The sequence below is a fragment of the Phymastichus coffea genome, unplaced genomic scaffold (assembly GCF_024137745.1).
Source record: "Phymastichus coffea isolate CEN01 unplaced genomic scaffold, Cenicafe_Pcof_1.1 PCOF00140, whole genome shotgun sequence".
In the NCBI taxonomy this organism is placed as follows: Eukaryota; Metazoa; Arthropoda; class Insecta; order Hymenoptera; family Eulophidae; genus Phymastichus; species Phymastichus coffea.
The window spans coordinates 305,450-325,524 of NW_026706951.1; the positions used below are offsets into that span (position 1 = coordinate 305,450).

The 20,075-nt window shown below is 50.4% G+C and overlaps 1 protein-coding gene across 3 annotated transcripts in view; it reads right to left on the minus strand.

Moving 5' to 3' along the window:
• The window catches only part of LOC131671979 (protein rhomboid), a 186,451-nt gene that overhangs the window by 31,478 nt on the left and 134,898 nt on the right, over nt 1-20,075 (minus strand). For all 3 annotated transcript variants that reach the window (XM_058948848.1, XM_058948847.1, XM_058948846.1), the window contains one exon: nt 9,966-10,078. In XM_058948848.1, the coding sequence (XP_058804831.1) occupies nt 9,966-10,078 (113 nt within the window). The remainder of the gene's footprint in view (nt 1-9,965; nt 10,079-20,075) is intronic.

A 20,075-nucleotide genomic window follows, 5' to 3' on the forward strand; every position in this document is an offset into this window, starting at 1 on the left:
CGACTCGCCGGAAGCTCAGCGACGGCGCAGGCCTTTCCTCGTTGCAGCTCTCCGACGAACCGTTTGAGCGTCGCGACATCGCCGGCCGAGGGCGACTTAGCAATTTGAACGAGCATTAAAATCAGCCCGCGAGCATTCATCAGCTGTGCTTGGCGGAGTACTGGCCGGCCGAGCGAAAGAGCCGTCTCATCGCACGCTGACTAGTATCACTGAAAGGGAGCCGTCTTTCTCGGCAGATTGTCGCCGATATTTTTCAATTCCGTCGGCGACGACGCCAGGGAAAAACCTGGAACGTGGAGCGTGGAACAAGGAACGCGCGACGCGACGACTGCCGCTCTCTCGCTCGGTTCCTCGTGGCTGAGCGCAGCGACAAAGAAACCCATCGTGGATGCATAACCCGATACGCCGACGCATCCGTATTCCACGTATGCGCACCACGAGAGAAGCCTTTGAGGGCAGATCGAATCGCAAACGCGCGTACGACAGCCGGAATAGCACGCGTAGACGATGTCTGACGGCCTGACTCTCGCTCGTTAGCGCTCAACCCTAATTGTCACATGTCGCCAGCGTCTCGCGGCGTGGTGGCGCCTCTCTCCTTTTCCACTTGCAAACTTGCGACGAGCTGTTCTTTCTCTCCGATCGGCGATTCAGTCGAGCCGAAGCAAGCTCGAAGCAAGCAAGCAAGCAAGCAAGCAAGCAAGCACGAAAAAGCGAGAGCTCCTCGCAAGATTCGGCCGGCCAGGCCGCTGGAATGAATCCCGAGAGCTATTTGATTGTCCATTCGCCGGGGCTAACGCGCCGCTACTCGAATAGTCAGTGCGGCGGCGCCGCTGCCGGCGCCTTTTACGAGCGCGTTTGCGCCAGCCGCAGCGCCGCGCTTTTGTTCCGCGTGTTTTTCGGGCCGCTGCCTCGCGCATACCACTCAATTATTCAACTGTAATTAAGCCTGGCCTCCGTACGAGCCTGCTCGTTGAATGTTTGACGAGCCGCCAGCTCCAACGCGCAAACAGCCGCTCGCCTGTTTCCTCCCCGCGCCTACTTTCCCGGATCGGTACGCTTGCTCGCGAGTCATCGAACGACCGTTATTTCTCGACCGATGCTGCTATTGCGGCTCGTCGATAGAGCCTGCTTTCGCATCGGCTTCGATTGGCCGATTGGAAGTACGCCGAATCTTCGCCAGGCGTCGAGCTGAAGTCGGCGCGGTGGAGCGCACGCGGAGCTTGCAGAGGCGCAGTCGCATTTCCGGCTCGCTCCCCTTGGCGAGAGCTACGGCGGGCGCGCGGATGCACGAGTGCCGCCGCGACGTCCCGGCGCCGCCGCAAAACTCGGCGTATTCGGCAACGTTCTCGCGGCTCCCCCGCGTTGGTCAGAGAAAGAGCGCGCGACCCGTGTGAAAAATACACGTTTGATCGTTGCCATTGCCGTGGGTCGGCGAACTCGCGACCATGCATTTTTCATGCGCCAGTAAAAGGGAGAGCGAGAGGGCCCGAGTCCGCTGTACGTCGTAGCTAATTGATGCGCAGCCATTCGTTACTAATCGCTTTCATTGCGCCAAAGTGCTGTTCGCTGTGCTATGGATTACCGATGACCGTGCACTGCCAAAAAGCCAGTTTCCAGATGCGCGTTCGAGCGCATTCAGGAACTTGATTGGTTCCGCTAACGAGCTGCAAAAATCATTTGGGGATGAATGCGCACTGAGAATTAAGCAGCAACCGACGACAAATGCGCAAGTTACGAGAACTGGAGGAAGATCTTTCCTCCAAGTCCGACCGAGGCTATCGACAGCGGCCACCTCGTATATATAGCACAACGAGATAACGCGGATCGCAGTGTCTTGGTGCTGTTTGAGCTACGACAACAAGGAATAAGAGGAGAAAGAAGTAGGAGGAACGTCCAACAGGTCAAAGCAAATCCTCATCGAGGCGCCAAGTCTAATTGCGACCTCCTCGTTTGTCCCTCTCGATAGCGCGCTAAACTTTCATCACTTCGTCGCGAGGCGAAACCTTGATCTTGCAGCCCAGTCATGAAAGCTCGCGTCACGCGAGTGAATCTTCCGCACGCACGCTACTATCGCTGTTTGCTCTGGATTTTTATTGGAAAGTGTGGGTCGGCTAGCAAGCCAAAGCTCATTATCGCGCGACAGCGGAAACTCAGTGCTGCTGCAATTCCTACAATAAAGTCTAGTCAAGTTTATGGAGGAATAAGAGGTCTGGGAGCGAGCTAGAACAAAACCGTCCCGCAACAGTAAAAAGAAAAAAGAAAAAAGAAAAAAGAAAAAAGAAAAAAGAAAAAAGAAAAAAGAAGATAGAAGATATAAGAAAGAAGAAAGAAGAAAGAAAAAAGAGAAAAGAAAAAAGCAAAAATAGCAGTCCATAAAAATCAATCGATACGCCTATTGCACGCAGAGTACTCGGAGTTTTAAAATCATAAAAAAAGTGATTGCGTTGCCGCCAAGGGAACAGTATAATTAAGCGCGACAATAAAAAAAATGAATAGCCGTGTGCGAGCAGTCTCGAGCAAACATTTATATTTTTTGAAATAGCCGAGAGTTCCATCATCATTAGGGCGCGCGCACGTTCACGCGCATCTGCAAGTTCCATAGTCAAAAAAGAGGCTACAGAGAATCGTTATTTTTCATAGCAGGATTACGCTCGTAAATTACGGCATTGTATTTGACAAATATTTCTCGTCGACTCTATGGGGAAAGCAAAGTAGGAATGTGTGCGTGTGTAGATGTGGTAATCGGTGCATTGGCTTCTCTTTCTCTCCTTCCCTGCGGCTGGCGGATTCGTTAGAACGCCAAAGAATGAGTTTATCGACCCTCCTTAACGTCTTCTTCGGGCATTGTTCGCCAAAACGATATAGATCTCGCGTGCCTCCGCTAGCCAGACAAATGTCTACGTGCCGGGCCGCTATAGCGCGCTCGCTCGATCGATTGATATCATCGCCAATTACAATAGCCATTCATCGAAATTGCCAATTGATTATTGCTTTGCAAAAGGCAGCGCACTGCTCAAAGTTATGCGCTCGGCTGCGCGCATAACTTTCACGCTGCAGCAGCGATATCCCGGCAAAAAATTAAATCATCATCATCATTCCTTAATTTAATCCTTGGCGATAAAAAAGCGAGAACGAGCGAGAACGAGAGAGAAAGAGAGAGAAAGAGAAGACATCAAAGACAACCAGTGGTCCGCGCGACAAAGTATATAAGCCAGGAGATCCGAGGAATGCAAACGAGACCAAAAACAAACTGGCCCGACGCGTGCGGCCAGCCTTGGAAAAAAAACCTAGTCAGTGGCGGATCCCCTTGGTCAAAAAAAAGGTAGCCGCAAAAATTCGCGAGAAATAAATGGACTCCTCTCGCTCGCTCGCATGTTTAATGACGAGAGCTTTCTGCTGCTCTTTTAATTGGCGAACCGTGAAATTTCCGACGCGCGGTTATATTTCGGTTAATTTATCGGGCGTGAAAAGCGCGCCAGCACGTGTGACATTTAATTGCAACTAAAAAAACTTGACGCCCCGTGAAATTGGTGTTATCGCGATTAAAGGAGAGATCGAACGTTGTTTAAACAGGATTTTTTCACACCTGCATCGACCTTTTCTTTTTTCTTTTTCTTCTTCAACGTGCAAATTATTTTGATCGACAATCACTGGCGAGCTATATTGTTTGCCCTCGATCTACGATTTTTATCATTCCTTTAATCCTCTGTAAACAACCTTTTAAATTGCGGCTTCGATTTTTCTCTTTATACTCCTGGTTGTTTGTTATGCGCAATACTTCGGATCGGATCCCATGGATTCCAATTTTGCTATCCACACATAAAAAACCCGTGTCTTTGCAAAACAAACGTATATTTTAATGAAAACTAAAGGGAGTGACATTGAGCTTGTTTTCAATCGGCTGAAATCGAACACTCTGCCTTGCTACGTGTAGAATGTGCACTGCAATACTAGCATCTACATATTTTTCAAACGGTTTTCAATATCGCGTATTTTCATCTTCGTTATCACAACAAACAATAGCGCACTTCCCGAAATATGTCTACGAGATAAAAAAAAGTGACAAAAGGATAAACAGAGCAGAGCACTGAAAGAGGAGAGGAGCAGTCGCGTGGCGCCTGACGCGGTGGCACGTGGCGCCGGTACTCTCTCACACTCCGCACAGCCGTGTCCCGAGAGAGAGAGAGAGAGAGAGAGAGAGAGAGAGAGAACGAAAGAGTCTAAACAAACACGAACAGCCGCAAGCGTGCACGGCGAAATCGCTTATCGCCAACTTTTTAACAACCTCCGCACAGGCCATTAGTCATTTATATCCTTCACTCGCAAGTTTGCGAAAATTCCGGAGCTTTCCACGAAACTCGTCGCCGGTAAAAAACAAAACAAGTTCACGTCAGCGGAATACACGGGCGACCGAGCGAAAGAGTTGCACGAGCGAAAGAGGAAGGAGAAAACAAGCAAAATCAAACTTGGTGTTTACATGATGGACGTGTGCTGGGGTCTGCTAGTGTCGGCATGTTGCACCTGCTGCGTCGGCTTAGCCTTGGCAGCCGCGCTAAATGGCTTGGTTGCATACGTGATAAGTGGCTGCTTCATCTGAACTTGTGTTAAAATCGCCTGAACGGAACAAACAACAAACGACACTGCACTTCTCTTATTCGTCGAACTCTTGTCGTGACTGGACTCTTATCATTGACCTGTTTCTCCAATTTCTTTGGCGACCTTATTTCGTTTGTTTCTCAGCAAGACTGCTGCACTATTGTACTCGGCGAGTAGTAGCGCTCGCGAACGCACTGCATCGTCATCAGGCGACTGGGCGCCTCGTCGCTCGCGGGCTTACTGACGAAAGCTACTATACTGCTGGCAGCACAGAGGCGCGTGTCGCGTGCTAGCGAGAGCCTCGAGGGGCGTGGGTTCGAAGCCGTAGTGGGGAGCTCGACCGAGTTGCACGATTGGCTTGAGCCAGGGGCAAGGTTGCGTGGGGGACGCCTCAGGACCAATGGCCGCGAGCTCCTATCTACGGCGGCTCGCCGCAATTCACCAGCATTCCGCCGCGAGACGCGGTACTGTGCGCGTTGTCTTTCGCGTCAGTTGACTTCGCGAGTTTTATACTCGCTGCTGTTGCTGCTTCTTCTACTTCTTCTTCTTCTTCTTCTACTTCTTCTTCTTCTTCTTCTTCTTCTTCTTCTTCTTCTTCTTCTTCTTCTTCTTCTTCTTCTTCTTCTTCTTCTTCTTCTTCTTCTTCTTCTTCTTCTTCTTCTTCTTCTTCTTCTTCTTCTTCTTCTTCTTCTTCTTCTTCTTCTTCTTCTTCTTCTGTTTCTGTTTCTGCTTCAACTTCTGCTTCTGCCTCTGCTTCTGCCTCTGATTTTGCTATTCGCTCCAAACATACTACAACCGAGTGAATTTTACAGTATTGCCGCTGCTGCTCATGGTGAAAGTGCGAGGACTGTTATTTCCTATTGTGGACAATTTTTTTTGCGTCCAGTGAGCTGTTGTGAATTTCGGTTGTATTGATCTGAAAAAGGCATCTTTTTAGGTCAGGTGATAGATACGTTTTCTATCAATTTTTTTGCAACATTAAGGTAACTTCTGCGATTAGATTGTATTTATTTTATTAACCACTTTACACATTTTTATTCTATCCTAAACAATTAAATTGAAGTGAAAAGATTGGATTATCCAAAGCCTACATTTTTGAGTCATATGGAGTATTATTACTATTTGATCCATCATTTTCAAAGTGTTTAATCAACTGTCAGATACGTTGCATAACTTTTCATTTAAACTTTATCAATGAAAAAATCAAGTAATTTGAGTAATACTTTTTTTTGTAAACAGTGACAGCTCGCGATTGAACGAATTTTTATGCGTAAGACGTGTGCCGTAGTTTGATAAATAATATAAAATTATGCATGGCAAGTTAAAAAAATGACACATCTTATGAAATTGTAAAGATAGTTAATAAAAATGATTTTTTGCTGGATATGATTTGAAAATTTGTGTTTACTGCAGTGTATAAGTGTTTTGTAAAATGGAAAGTGAATAAACAACAATGACCATTAATACATTGCATCTTTTCGATTGTCCTTGATTACCCCTCAGATTTCATTTCCAGAAAATGCGACCTGCTGGTCGTCCAACTAGTTGAACAAACAGAAAATCACAAGCCAAGGCTGCAAAAGTATTAGCAAGTCGAGAGCATGTGCAAATATTATTTGTTGGGCAGCGAGGCCGAAAGTATTATAGCATTTCCCGAGCGCGACTCGGTCGGTAACATGCTAATTTAGACTGCGCTCAGCTTCGCCTCGGGTGTGAGAGACGCCCTACAGTGTCTTGCTAATGTTGCGGCTGGACAGAAATAGTAGATTACGTGGCTAGGCGAGGAAGATATTGGAAATAATAATTGATGCTTTTGGCCGTACATCTGGCTAATTTGGCTTTAAGGAAATTGAATAAAAAGGCTGCGTAAGGAACGCTGAAAGTACTGAAATAATGGAAAATATTAAAAGAGCTTACCAGTCATAAATGAAGGAGGTGGTGCCGCGATGCGGTATCGTGCGGAACGCCGAGGAGCACCGAATAGAAGGTAGAATGGTCGAAAATAACCGAAGCTGGGCGGCTGTTGATCGATGCCTGCGAAGCTACGCAAGAGCTGAGCAGTGCCTGATAAATATTAGGCAAGCCAGGTGTATTTACGGAGGGCATAAAAAGAGTAGATTGGCGTTGGAGGCGCGCACAAACAAGCGGCGTATTCGCAGGAGAGCCAGTCAATAGTCGGCCTTGGGAATGAGCCCAAATCGCTACGAGCAAGCTGAAAAATCAATACTCTGATGGGCACGTAGAGCGCAGTTAAGCGCCGCGGAGGGAAAAGCAGAGGAAGGAGAATCGGTGGAGCGACGGGAAGTAGCGTGTGATTCATCCCGTGAAATCGCATCCGGAAACAGCTTCGTGTCCGTACCTGTCGAATCCTCTCGGCGGCGGAGGGGGGAGACCAGGTGCAGCGGAGCTTCCTTCAACGTGGGCGACCGGCCGCACACTTGCGCGCTATGCGCCGGCCCAGCTGCATTGTACATTGTATCGCGCGCGTCCCGCAGTTTCGCGCAGTTTTCATATCGATCCCGTGGGGCCGAGGTTGGGCACAGACCGCTTTACGTGCGTCCCGATCGTGCCGATGAATTAGCCGGCCTCCAGCGTGCATTGTTAGATCACGTACGCGCCAAAAGACGGCCGAACTGATATTTATGGCCTCGGGCATACGGTTACGGCACCCCGAGTCCAAAACTATCCACTGCACCCAATGTCACTTTCGCTTTCCAGTGTATGACGAGCCTTTTATTTTTCCCGCTCTGCATTGTGCTATCGGCTGCTTGCTCAAATCTACCACGTACTCGCTCTGTAGAGTAAGAGCAAATAAGGAAATACGAAAGGCTATTATTTTTAATGAAGCACGCCATAAAACACTCGGATATCATGCGAACTCGGATCGATTTCATTCTATTTCCTTCCTGAATTTTACCAAAAAATCTCGTCTGGAAAATATCAGCTCGTTGTATAGAAGAACGCGCTTCAAAGCAAAAAAAAGGCGTACATTTCATATACAGTAAAACTCGGAACTGACACAAAGACTTGCGTTGCAGCTCAGCGTATAGAACGTGAGTGACGTCCCATTTTCTCAGCTTGGAATTTGCGCGAGTGCGCGAGTTATGAAAATTCCGAGGGTGAAGAGCCATCCGTCAGAGAGTCGTCGTCGTCGTCGTCGTCGTCGTCGTCGTCGTCTTCGTTTCTCTCTCTCTCTCTCTCTCACTCTCTCTTTGCCGCGCATAGACCTACATCGAATATAAAGACGATACTTGCCGGCAGCTGCATCCACACGTATAGCACAGTAGCAAAAGAAGACGTAGCTGCGGCAAGTCACTTTTGCGCGAGCGTGTGTCGCTTGCGGCTCGACGAGTGACTAACGAGGCGCATATGCATGACATGTAAACTTGCACCACCTGCGTAGGTATATACCAGCCTCGCACTTGCACCACCCGAAAGCCCTTATTTATGCGAGGCGACGAGTACGTGGCAGCCCAAAAAAGATGCACGAGAGCTACTGCTGCAACCGTGTCTACGCTTTTCCCAGGTATATGAGGACTCGGCGTCAGTTAACTCTATCTGCGTTGCGTCACCTCGATGCTGCGTTTTTTTGGTTATTCCACGCTGCTCGATAGATTCGCTTTTTATTTCGACCAAAATATTTGCATTTGTATATCCGCTCATTTTGCGGCAACACTCCAGTCGTACACCAACATCAATCGGAATAGACTTGGAGAGAAAATATTAGATTGCCATTGCGTCATAGATATCGGACGAGCTCTTACTTGAGTAACGTGATCCGCTCGAGGAATACGCCCGGAATATCAGCAGCAAACATTGCAACGTGAAAATGTGTAAGTCCTGTAGTATAACAATGACAACAAAAAGAAAAAGCACCGAGTCGCTGGCCCTCGTCGTAGAAAATAAAGCATGCAATCGAGGGCGTCGCGTCGCTGCATACCTGCTCGGAATATCGCGTCTTGACATTTTTGCACTTGTCTCGCCCGCGTCTCCAACTTGTCTCTCTCGTGATATTTTATTTAAGGTATCGGCGCTCTCTCTCTCTCTCTCTCTCTCTCTCTCTCTCTCTCTCTCTCTCTCTCTCCCTCTCTGCCTTATCTTGTGTGTTCAGGAATTTTGCAAGAGTCGAAAAGAAGAGCAAAAACATTCCGGGGGAAAAGCTTGGCTTGAACGGAAAGCCCAGGGGGATGAATTATTTATGGAGAGGGCGCGCCCATTAAAGTCAACGACAGTCGCTTGCAAGATTCGTGTTTCAAATCACTTTCGGGCTTTTCGCGTTTTCTTTTAATTTCTTTGCGTGGCAAAGTTGTTTTCTCGTAGCGCGAGGTTGCGCAAAGATTTGGCAATGTGGAATGCTGGACAAGCGAAAAGCACGAATGGCCTCGCTAATAAAGTGCGCAGGGCTGAGCTCTCGCCGCGGAGTTTCCTTTGCTAGCTTTTCAAATATGCTTCAAGCTCGAGCCTGGCAAAGAGTGCGAAAGTTGCAAAGTTGCGAACAGTGGTAGGCAATTATTGGACAATAATATCCTGGACACAAAGCGCCTCGAGCGACAAGAGCGCACTGACAAAATTAAACGTACGGCCGAGGGAGAGAGAGCTGACGCGCACAACGCGTTCGTTCGCGCGACAGCGGCTTCCTGCGAAATGCGCGACTCGCGGCCCGGCAGAGTGCACGCCAGGCGGGAATCGTTGCGTATATATTCCTTTGTCTGCGCCGTGGTAAAGGCAGGAACGAGGCGCAGGCGGCGAAAAGAAAGCAAAAAAGATAAAAAGAGAGGCGTCGCTCGTCGCTCGTTGCTCGTTTTTTCGGGCTCCCGGCCGAGAGGCGCGAGCAACGGTTGCTCAATTTCCGCGTCAATCGCAACTTGCACTTTCGACTTGCGACGCTCTGCTCCGATTGCCAAATCGCGCGCGCCGCTCGCTACAGCTCCTCGTCGGATTAAGCGCCAGCCGAGCAAAAGGACGAGCAATCGAACCGAAAGTAGGCGGCTTCGAGAGGCAGCGCCGTGCAGTGGGCATGGGCTTCGCGCGCGCATGCAGGATAATGGAAGCTCGGAGCTATACAAGCGATCGACTGGGCGAGGCGCACGTATCCTCTCGCAATGCCGTGGAAGCCGTGTGCCCGCACGGGCAAAATTAGAAATGTAATGCGCCAAGATTATCGGGCAGAAGAGCGCATTTTATTTGAGATTGGGACAGCGAGATATCAGAGCTCTGTCCTCCTCCTCCTCTTCTGCCGATGCCCGATTGCGCTCTAACTTGTGATATCGCACGGCATCCAGTCTCTGTTGCGGCCAAACATTGCCTGGCCTCGAGCTTGCGCGCGGACGAATTCAAGGAAATTTCACAGAACAAGCAGTGAGTCGTACCTTCGGAAGAGCGGTGGCTCGTCGGTCAGCAGATGGAAGTCATTCTCCGAGCAGACTTCCCGATCTCGATGGTGGACGGCACATTTGAAGCTTCTCGTTCGCTTGCCGCTCATCTGCAAGACAAAAAACACAGGCGGTTCGATAAATATCCTGGAGTTGCTGGCTGGGCGCGGCAGACGGCTCATCCGCTAGTCGGGAGCGAGGCTTCGCCGCGCGCAATCGCCGACAGCACGTGCGCGCAAGTGTACGAGAGCAAATCTTGGGCAACGGCAGCGATCGACCAGGCCGGCCGGGGACCGAGAAGTAGCGTGAATGACGCGTCTACCCCGGCGCCCCCGGCGCCCCCGTAGGCCCCATTAATCTCGATCGTTTGTTACGCGCGCAACGCCGCCACGCCGCCACGCCGCCACGCCGCCACGCCGCCACGCCGCCACGCCGCAACGCCGCCACGCCGCAACGCCGCCACGCTGCAACGCCGCAACGCCACCATCGCAGCAGCCGTGATGTCGCTATTCCGCTTTGTTTGATTCGCGCAGCAGCCCGGATTTGCTGCCGAATACATTACGCTCTCTCCGTCCGACAAAGCCCATGCTGGACCGGCATGCTTAATTGCGGCTATTCTGCCCGCTCGCAACCACTCGCTCTCGCCCTATACGTGTGCGCGGCTCTGTCGACGCGGTCATTTTCCATCGGCTTGAGCTCGGCGCATCTAATACGCGGATGCGTAGTCTGCTGCCAAGATTCGATCGAAGCCTCGCTCAATCGTCATTCTTCCGCGGATGCGCTAGGCATTCGAACGATAAGGTTCGCTCCGCTTGCAATTGAGCCAACATCGATGTGACGCTGAAAAGCTGCCATGGAACGTCCCTATATTCGCGTGTGTTCTACGTATTTGTTGCCTGGAACATAAGATTGCCAACGATCGATATCCTCAAGAGATTTTTTGCGGGTAGCCAAGCGACCCTTAAGCTTGACATCCGATGTATAAAGAGAGGTAAGAAGTCGCAGCAAAGGAGAGAGAAAAAAGGCAATGGCAAGGAAGAATTTCGCGGGCGGAAAAAACAGATAGGTTCGAGTATACACGTAGATGTAGACGACACCGCAGCGTGCCGCCGCGTGCCGCCGCGTTCAAGCAAATACAAAGGGGCAGGGAATTTGGGGTGCACAAGTGTGGCTACGACTGATACGCAAATACGACCACGAGTAGAAAAGCAAGTCAGATTATTAGGATTCGTTGGGCCGGGCATCTCTCGAGCTTTTCTTGCCGCCGTCCCGTGTACGCTGCACATATATTATAAGTTGTAGAATATTTGCCCGAATAACGGGATCTCAAGGATTTCCTTGATCCCCTTACGCAGCCATAAAACCATAAAGCCATAACGCTAGAAAGCCAGAAAGCCAGAAAGCCATAAAACCATGAAACCATACGGACAGACAGATTTTTCGCTAACTAGATTGACGCGTCTTTCGTAAAGCTGATACTTATTAAATTCGTACGCAACGAGGTTGCATCTGGAATTAGCTGCAGCAGCCGCGCATAAAGTCCTTATTTTCTTTGTAAGCAGGATTAGCCTCGATTGAACTCGAGCCGAATCGGGTTAGTTGACCCACTTAGACGTCGTTAGGTCGAACTGGCCGGAACTGGCCGCAGCGACGCGAGCGTTGCCAGTCGGCGGAGAGCGAACGGCAAAAATCGAGGGATTGCATTCTGCGTGGGCGGTTTTCGGCTGAATTAGCACTGAATTAGCACTTTCGCCTGTCGGGTTTCGTTGTTTCGCTTTCCCGCTTGCCGAGCGGCAGGGAAAGCAGCTTCGTACGAGCAAAGACAATCGAGGCTAGTGTCCGACGAAGCCGGTTTACGAATCGAGAGCAGAACCAAAGAGGAAAGGAAGAAGGGCTGGCGATAAAGGAAGTTTAGTTGGATCGTTAGGGGGCGCGCGCGAGAAGCAGACGCTCGGTCTTGGCTTTGCCAAGTAAATACACCAGCTGCACTTGCCGTCGGTCGAAACAGCCGGTTGTAAAGGCGCATATAGATAGAAGGGGGCAAAATTGAAACTGCCCCCCTCGCTCTCCCGGCCCATTCGATTCCCTGGCCGTTTTATAGATGACTCCCCGCCGCCCACGCCGTTTCCACTCGGCTTTGCGACGAAAGCTTTAACGTTCCGCGGTGACCGTGGCAATGGACTTTATTCCCATTTGAAAGCACGCGTGCCCGCTGCGGCGACGACACGGAGATTCCTCCTGTCGACGATCGATAATCTTACAGCGAATGAGGATTGGTCAGCGCTACGTAGGTGAAAAGGATGAAACGCTTGGTCCGATAATTGGTCGCGGTTTCCGTACCGCCGCCAGCTCGCTCCCGGGCGTTTAATTAGAAAGTGCAAATTAATATCAGTCGATTCGTGTTAGCCTTTCATCGCGCGGGGCTGTAACGTGCAAGCAGTCCCCGCTCGCGAGATTGATGCGGTTGTGGGTTGCCATTAGCCTGATTGGATTTTCAAGGAATCGCACATGTAGCACGCGTTTGGTCGCGCTGTCCATTCAGAGCTCGCTCTCTCGCCACATTCTAGTTGCAATTTTCATTGCTTTGCGCAGATTTGTAGGCGAGCTAACGGTATTCGCCGATGTCCGCCAACTCGCGAGCCTTCTCCGATGGGCGACCGCCTGCCCAAAATTGGCCAGCACGCGCCTCGGCAACGTCGTAATCCGCGACAGTCCGAACTGTCCCCACACAGAAATATGCGCGAACGCTCGCTTAAGCAGATTTTATGCAGATCGTAGCTCAGACGCGCCGCTGTATATAGCATACGCATTTTCACTTCTTGCCTGCTCGAATATGGCTCAACACTGCCACGGCTCGATCCTCTTTTCCGGCTCTCCTCTTTGCATTTGTTCGAGCGTGAATACGTATTCGAGCTGCAGGTTCGACCAAGTGGAAGCTTTCGTAATGTTTCGGCGAGCTCTACTTCAGCGAGGAAAATTAATGTAACCAGAGGACGAAAATTGAAAACGAAAATTGACGAAAGAGAAAAAGAAAGCGCGCTAGTTTTTAGATGTACGGGTTGCAACTCGACGCCGACGGCATTGTATGCGCCGCGTTGTCAGGAGGCAGAAAAGGACGCGCATCGAGGAGATTCGAAAAGCTCGCGTTCGCGCGTAATAAGCTTTCGGCGGAAAGAGGGAAAGAGGGAAAGAGGGAAAGAGCGCGCACGCGTGCGACATTAGAAGCGAGCAAACTCGCGAAACGCCGAGTGCAAGACGCGCGCGCGAAATCCGTTTAGGCGTCAGTTGGCAAATCGAATAACGGGCCCTTCGGCAAAGTAGCTTACATTGGCTCGCGAAAATCCGGCGCCACCATCACGAACGCGCTCGCGAGACTTTGTTCGCGTCGCGAGTTGGCCTAACGAGACGCATTGTTTGCTTTGCCTGTCTCGTCGGTCGTCGGCAATCGGGGAAATGTATAAGGAGACGCGGCGTGCTCCGGGGCCAAGAGGAAGAAACGCCTCGCAAAGACTGACGCGAGCAACTTTGAAACCTAATCAAGGAAATGGGGAGACTAGTATCTCTCCTCTCTCTCTCTCTCTCTCTCTCTCGAGCTCACTTGATTTATCACTCGCTGGGATAATCAGCGAGACATCGCGATGTCGCTGGAATAACAAGCAGCTGAAGATTACGATGAAGCGTTCGAGCGGCATCGAAAACTTGTCGGTCGGTTCTGCTTTCGAAAAGTCGCGCTACTCCCAGTGCAACTGCAAATTGCGCAACCACGCTCCTGGTCGTTCGAACGGGAATCGGTCGATCCGCACGCACGGTTACTCGTCCTTTTCGTCGCGAGCGAGCAACTGTTAATGATGATCGCTCGTAAGGTGAAATCGTATCGCGAGGGGCGAGGGGCGAGGGGCGAGGGGCAAGGGGAGCAAAGCGAGGGGAATTTCATTAAACATGCACGTAGAAGAAGGCGGAGAGATGCTGAAAACAGATCTTCGTTTACGCATCGCCGGACTAACTAAAAGATTTCTATTCAGGCGCGTCTGGCGAACGCGTGACCGGCGAGCGGGATGAGCTTCCTGCTTTGGAAACTGAATGCCGAAAATTACGAGGCTCTCTCCTCTCGTTCCTTTTCCTCCGATCGGTCGAGTTGGCTTATTTTTCTCGCTGCCTGCGATTACAGCGCCTCGATGTCAATCAGCGCGCGTACCGGCTTTTCGCGAAGTTTTGCACGCGGATCGCAAAGCGCGAGTGATTGGCCTGCCGCGAATCGGCGTTGTTCGAACAGCGGACAAACAAAGCCAGCCGCAGACACAATGCCAACTGATCGGCGCATAGTAGCGCTCGAGTACCAGAGCTGACCAGCGTGGCATTATGTTCGCGCGAGCCCCGTCAAAGTGAAAATTCACTGTGCAATGTGCCTCTGTCCGCGCTACTGCGCTGCTCCATGTAACGCCGTTGCGAAAGGATGTCGATGCGATTCGCCAAATATCCGCGGCGGTTGGCGTAAGCAGCGCCTGGATCGATTTGGCGGACTAAAGCCGCTGCACAATTACTGTACAGATTAATGGTTACACTTATATAACGTGCACGCGTTGAATGGCCAGCCGACACTGAATGGGGGCTTGGCTGTACAGGCCGCGCCGATATTAATGTATGCAGGATAATACGAGTGGTCTATTGAATAGCAGGCGCACGCGTGCCTCCTCCTAGGGCAAGCTATAACGATCGGCCGACAGGGTTGATCTGTCCGTTGGGCAGCGCGACAACTTTCAGGAAGGCGACAGCAGATCGCGCCAATCGTTGCTTCCATCGGCCGACGCGAGCCAAGGCATGGACGTTTACAGCGCTGTGACGCTGTAAATTTCAGAGAGCGTCCCGAGTACGCTCCGCTCTTGCCGTTGCTCCGGCGAATCGAATGAATAGCCGATGGCTAATGGCCGGCATCGATCCCATCGTATAGCGCGCAATCGACAGCGTTCACCGACAAAGGCACGGGCACGAGGCTCGGGGTGCAGCGCTAATTAGGCGCCCGGGATGCGCGCGTGCTCTGCGTTTTCTATGCCTTTCTTGTCGTCTTCTTCTTCCTCTGTTGCTGACGCAAGCGCGCGCGGCGCTCCTTTTGACCGGTCGCCATCGCGTTTCCATCGAGACAACTTGCCGCCCTGCCGTCAATCCCCTCGTTGACTTTGGGTAACGCGTCACCACCTATCGTGCCGTCGATTCGCCTATCGCGCGCTCATTTCCCTAGCGCTCTTGACCCCCCACTTGCGCCGCCTCTCGTTACGCCGCCAGCGTTTCTTTGCGATCGACCGATTCGGGGCAAGTCGTTCTATCTCCTATCCCTTGCATCAGCGAAATGACATTGAATCGATCGATCAATCAGAGTAATCAAAGGAATTAGAGGCCACGGCAGCGGAACAGATCTGCGGTTTATCTCTGCAGAAAGCTCCTTTCGGGCCACTTATTTTAATAACTGAATGGCAAAGCGCGAGGCTGTACACCTCAAGGCCTGGCACGTCTCGTCTCGTCTCGTCTCTGGCTTGAGAAAAACGAGAAAACGCGTCTGCCTCGAGCTTATACCGAAATAGGTGGCTCAACTGTAATTACTGGGCACGGCTCCATGTCTGTCCCTTTGACGCCATTGCAAATACGCTCATTGGCAAAATTCAGCATTTCTTTTTCATGGGAATCCAAGTAAAGCTGGGTAGGGCAAAAAATCGATGAAACGATTGGTGGACGCGAGAAAAAGAGAGGCAGGCGAGCGACGGAGGATAAAAATGAGAGAGCAGGATTCATCTGTGTCTGGCTTAGCGGCGGCGAGCAAGTGCACGTTAGCTGCTGCTTCAGTTTGGAGCGACGCCTCGTTTCACGGCGACAGCATGCGCGACCTCCCTTCGGCAATTTTCTCTTTTAACAGTGTCGCGCGACAAGATTTACTTTTAGCCGGGGCTCTTTAGTGCCGTCGCTTTATACTTAGACTTTTAGCTACACTTTGACGCTCATCAAAAGAATCGTCTTAATTTGAAGCCGCTTTGCCCGATCTACGACTTGTTTTAGACTTGGATCCCGAGCCCGAGTCTTATGTTATTGTCGAGAATGCGGGCATGTTTACTGCCAATGGCTTTTTACATGGCATACGGTTAGCTTTTTAGCTTTGTTAATAAATAATGGCCGCGGCTCACGGATCTCGACGGAGGTTGGCGCGGCCTGCTGCGATTTCAATGTCTGGCGAAGAGACAACAACGGAGAGCGGCTGGAGCAAAGTCAATTTTTAATAATCGCGCGTTGGCTTGGACGTAGAGCGCGAGAAAAAGCCTGATTTTTGGCGAGCGAGGTGAAACCGGGACAGCGCGAATGTGGGAAAAAAGAGAGCCAAGCTCGAACGCGCGCGCGCGGAGAGAGCTTCTAACGGATGGATGAAAATTTAATTTCAACGATTCTCCAAGTCCGAAGGCCTCTCCGAGTGGCACGCGATTTACGAGATTACCGCGAGCGAGTGGGTAATAACGGCTGAAAATCCGGCGTCCACTTTTTATCTGCGGTGCTCCTCTCCACCCGCCAGTCTTCTCCCCCTCCATCTCTCTCTCTCTCTCTCTCTCTCTCTCTCTCTCTCTCTCTCTCTCTCTCTCTGATAACCGATTTTCACAGGCCTCCACTTCGACAAGCCGATGAGCTACTCTCGCTCGTACAGAGCACTGCTGAATTTTATAAATTCTCATCCATGCCGATTGTTGCTCATTTTTCGTTTTCCCGTTCCCGTCCGGAGAAATAAGTTGTAACTGCCTTTCAATGGAATTTGCAGAATGTAAACTAATTAAATTTCTCTTTTTCACAGAACGGCACTCTCTTTGCAGTGATATGCCTCGCCGGCAAATGGGAAGCGAACAATTCTAGACAGTGCAAAGAATTCAATTATATCCGTTTGAGCGATTCTCTTTCCGTAACAAAGTTAGGTAGCGAGACTCGATGGAATGATTTAATTGAATGCTATGTAACAACGACGCCAGAGAGCGCTCTATCAAATCAGTGGAAAAAATGTTAAGTCTAGGCTAAGCTCAGCCGTGGCTTTTTCAATTTCCCCGAAACTGAGGCAGCCAACAAAGCTCCGCCGTTAGAGCAAGCGAGAGACATCGAGTGGCGCGAGTGCCCTTTGACGGGTCACTGCGACTGCGGCGACGCACGCTCATCGCTAAAAAATGGAAGAAGACAGGAAGGTGGCCGCGTGCAAATGTCTTGACAAGTCCTGCAATGCGATTCCTGCGAAGAGCGCGGGAACGAGCACGCTCGGCGGACAATTGCGTGCTTTTCCGGAGGTGAGTTATCGATAATTGCGAGAACGGCGGCGGCCATGCAAATTGAAGGAAATTCGAGCGCAATGATCGGCCGAGCGGCCGTAACGATGTTGTCGGGGCGAGCAGCTCGGCGAGCCCCGTTCATTAAAATACAAGGAAGAGAGCGCGGAGCCAGTCTGCAAAGTGCTTATAACGTTGGATTCAATTGTCGCTGCGAGGCCTTCTTGCTTTGCAAAATTAGCGCGAGTCGCGTCCCCCTCGCCTCCTTCACTCGGCCTGCGCGCGGCGGTGGCGCACCTCGCGTGTCCTGATACCGCCGGCTTCGTTACCATTCCATTCATCTTTGCGCGGACGCGCACTGCTGGTGTGTTTGAGGGCCCTTGGTAGCACGCCCACTTTACACGAGATATTAAACGAGCCAAGTGTGTCATTAGGGACAAGGCTTGGCGTGCAGGTCTCTCGAGGAGTCGAGCTGCGATCTTGAGCGTCGCCGACAGTCGATGTTTTATACTGCGACCAGTCACTTAGCAAATTTTGTGGAAAGCACTCGGCGCCAGCTGAAATTTTTCATCTCGCAAAAATGCCCGACTCTGCTCGCTGGGATTTGCTCCGCACTAACGAGCGTCCATTCCCGTTGCGCGCGTACGTTCGAGAAAGAGAGAGAGAGAGAGAGAGAGAGAGAGAGAGAGAGAGAGAGAGAGAGAGAGAGAGAGAGAGAGAGAGAGAGCCACAATTAGAGCGCAAAGCATAAGCAAAGTGAAAATAAAGAGTAGGTAAAATGCTCGGAAAATAGAAATGAGCCCGAGAGCAAAAGAAGCTACTCGCCGTCCAGAGAGAACAGGCTCGAGGTGCTTTCTGCGATGCCGAGTGGATTGCGAGCACCGAGTGTCGGGCGCATTCATTGGGACGCTCACGCGGTCGTATAGGAAATTAGTACAATATAGCGTCCATATCGAAAGATACCCTCCGGAGTTTTTCTCCCTTTCTTCATTTGCTTTTGCTCGTTCAATTTTCAGCTGGTGCACTGGGGGAAAATGGAAATGTCAATTTAATCGAGCCGTCTTTCCGATTGATTTTTATTCTTGGCAAAGTCAGCCGGTAAACTTGGGATTTTATCAAGTCTCCTCGAGCGGAATGTCGATTCTATTCAAATGTCGGTGTCGGATGAGCTTCCCGAGAGATAATACTTGATTATTTCATCAAACCTTATTCTCATTTTTCTCTTCTCCGTGCGACGTTCAAGCTCGTTTGAAAGAGTCGTGTTCGAGCGTAACTCGCGCGGATAATGCCTTTCTAATTGCGGAAACATAAAAGCAAATGAGATGCACTTGTATTAAAAGTTTTAAAGAGTCTCGCGAGCAGCGAGGTGTGCGTTCGCGGCGAAAAAAGGAGAGAGAAAGAGAGCGAGTGAGAGGGGGGGGAGGAGGAGGAAGGTTCAGCGGGAGTTTGCGCTCGTGTAATAAAAGGTACGCACTGCGCAGACTCGAGAGGCCCTTTACTTGCGATCTCTCTGCGAAAGAGTCGGAGGTAAAGTGAAAAAAGCAAAATATTAGCTTTTTCAAATGCCTGTTCGAGCTTACACGCAAGAGAAAACAAAGCTCGGCCAATCACATTACGTCTTATTAAAGGCAACATTGAACTTGTCATAATCATCGCAAGATTACTTCACAGGTCTCTTTCTTTCATTATCAATTTGCCAATCTACAAATACTTTGATAGTTTTCAACAAGTTTTCCGTAAATTGGATTCGTTCGCTAGTCGACGTAGCTGAGTATAGCAACCACACGGTTTCGTCAGGTAAGTCGAAACTAGCGTGCAGATCATAACGATCCGTATTAATTTGGGGAAAGTCGTTTTTAAGGTCGCTTTACAAAATCAAAGAAAAATTGAATTGAAACTGGAGCTACGCAGTATACGTGTATCTAGGCAGGAGCATTGAAAACAATGGAAACTAAACGTCGACACAGCCGAGCAACCGATTAGACGAGGTTTCAGCAGCTTAGTTTGGCGTGACGATCCCAAAAGAAAATAATGACTTTACGAGTACAACTCGAAGTAAATTCACGCTCGCGCAAACATAGAAATGGGAAAGGAACAAGTGTTCTGTACTGCTGGTTAAAAGAGTTGAGTTCGGGTGAGGAGCGCGCATTTAATTTTTTTGACGGCGTGAATGTTAAAACTGGCTTCGGCTATTGGAACGAGCTTTCGGCTGATATCTTTGCCGAATGCAAACGATTAAAAAAGTTGACGATGCAAACGCTCGAACGCAAATATGATTGGTAGATCGAAGCTGCCAAATGCAGGCAGGCTTGCACGAAAGTAGGCCAAAGTTTACAGCCGCGTGAAGCAGCTAGAGCTACGCTCAAAACGTCAATCTGTGTCGAATATGCAGTTGGCCGATACGCCCGTCTTATTGTTAGAGTGCTGTCCTTGGTGGTAGCAACGTGGCCGTGCCATCCATTTACATTTTGCAAGGCGAACGCCACGAAATAGGCTCGCTCACGTCCGGTTGTACGTTGGCTAGGAAGCTCGCGGAAAAACGCTGGCTATTGAAAACCAGAGTCGGGACTCGAACAACAAGCAGCAGAAGAAAGTAGAGCAGAAGATCTGAAATAGAAATAAGAGATATATAGGCGGCTCTGCCAGTCGGAGGGCTATTTGCGTGGAGCAGAAGCGGCGAGGGACGTCGCTGCAAGGTGGCTATTCAAAGGGGCTGATCTGCGCAGTCGAGACAAGTTGGCTAAAAGAGGACAATTTACGCAACTGTGCCCCCGAGCTCGATGGACTCGTTCGGTGATATTCGCTGATTCGCGCGTCCTTGCGTCCT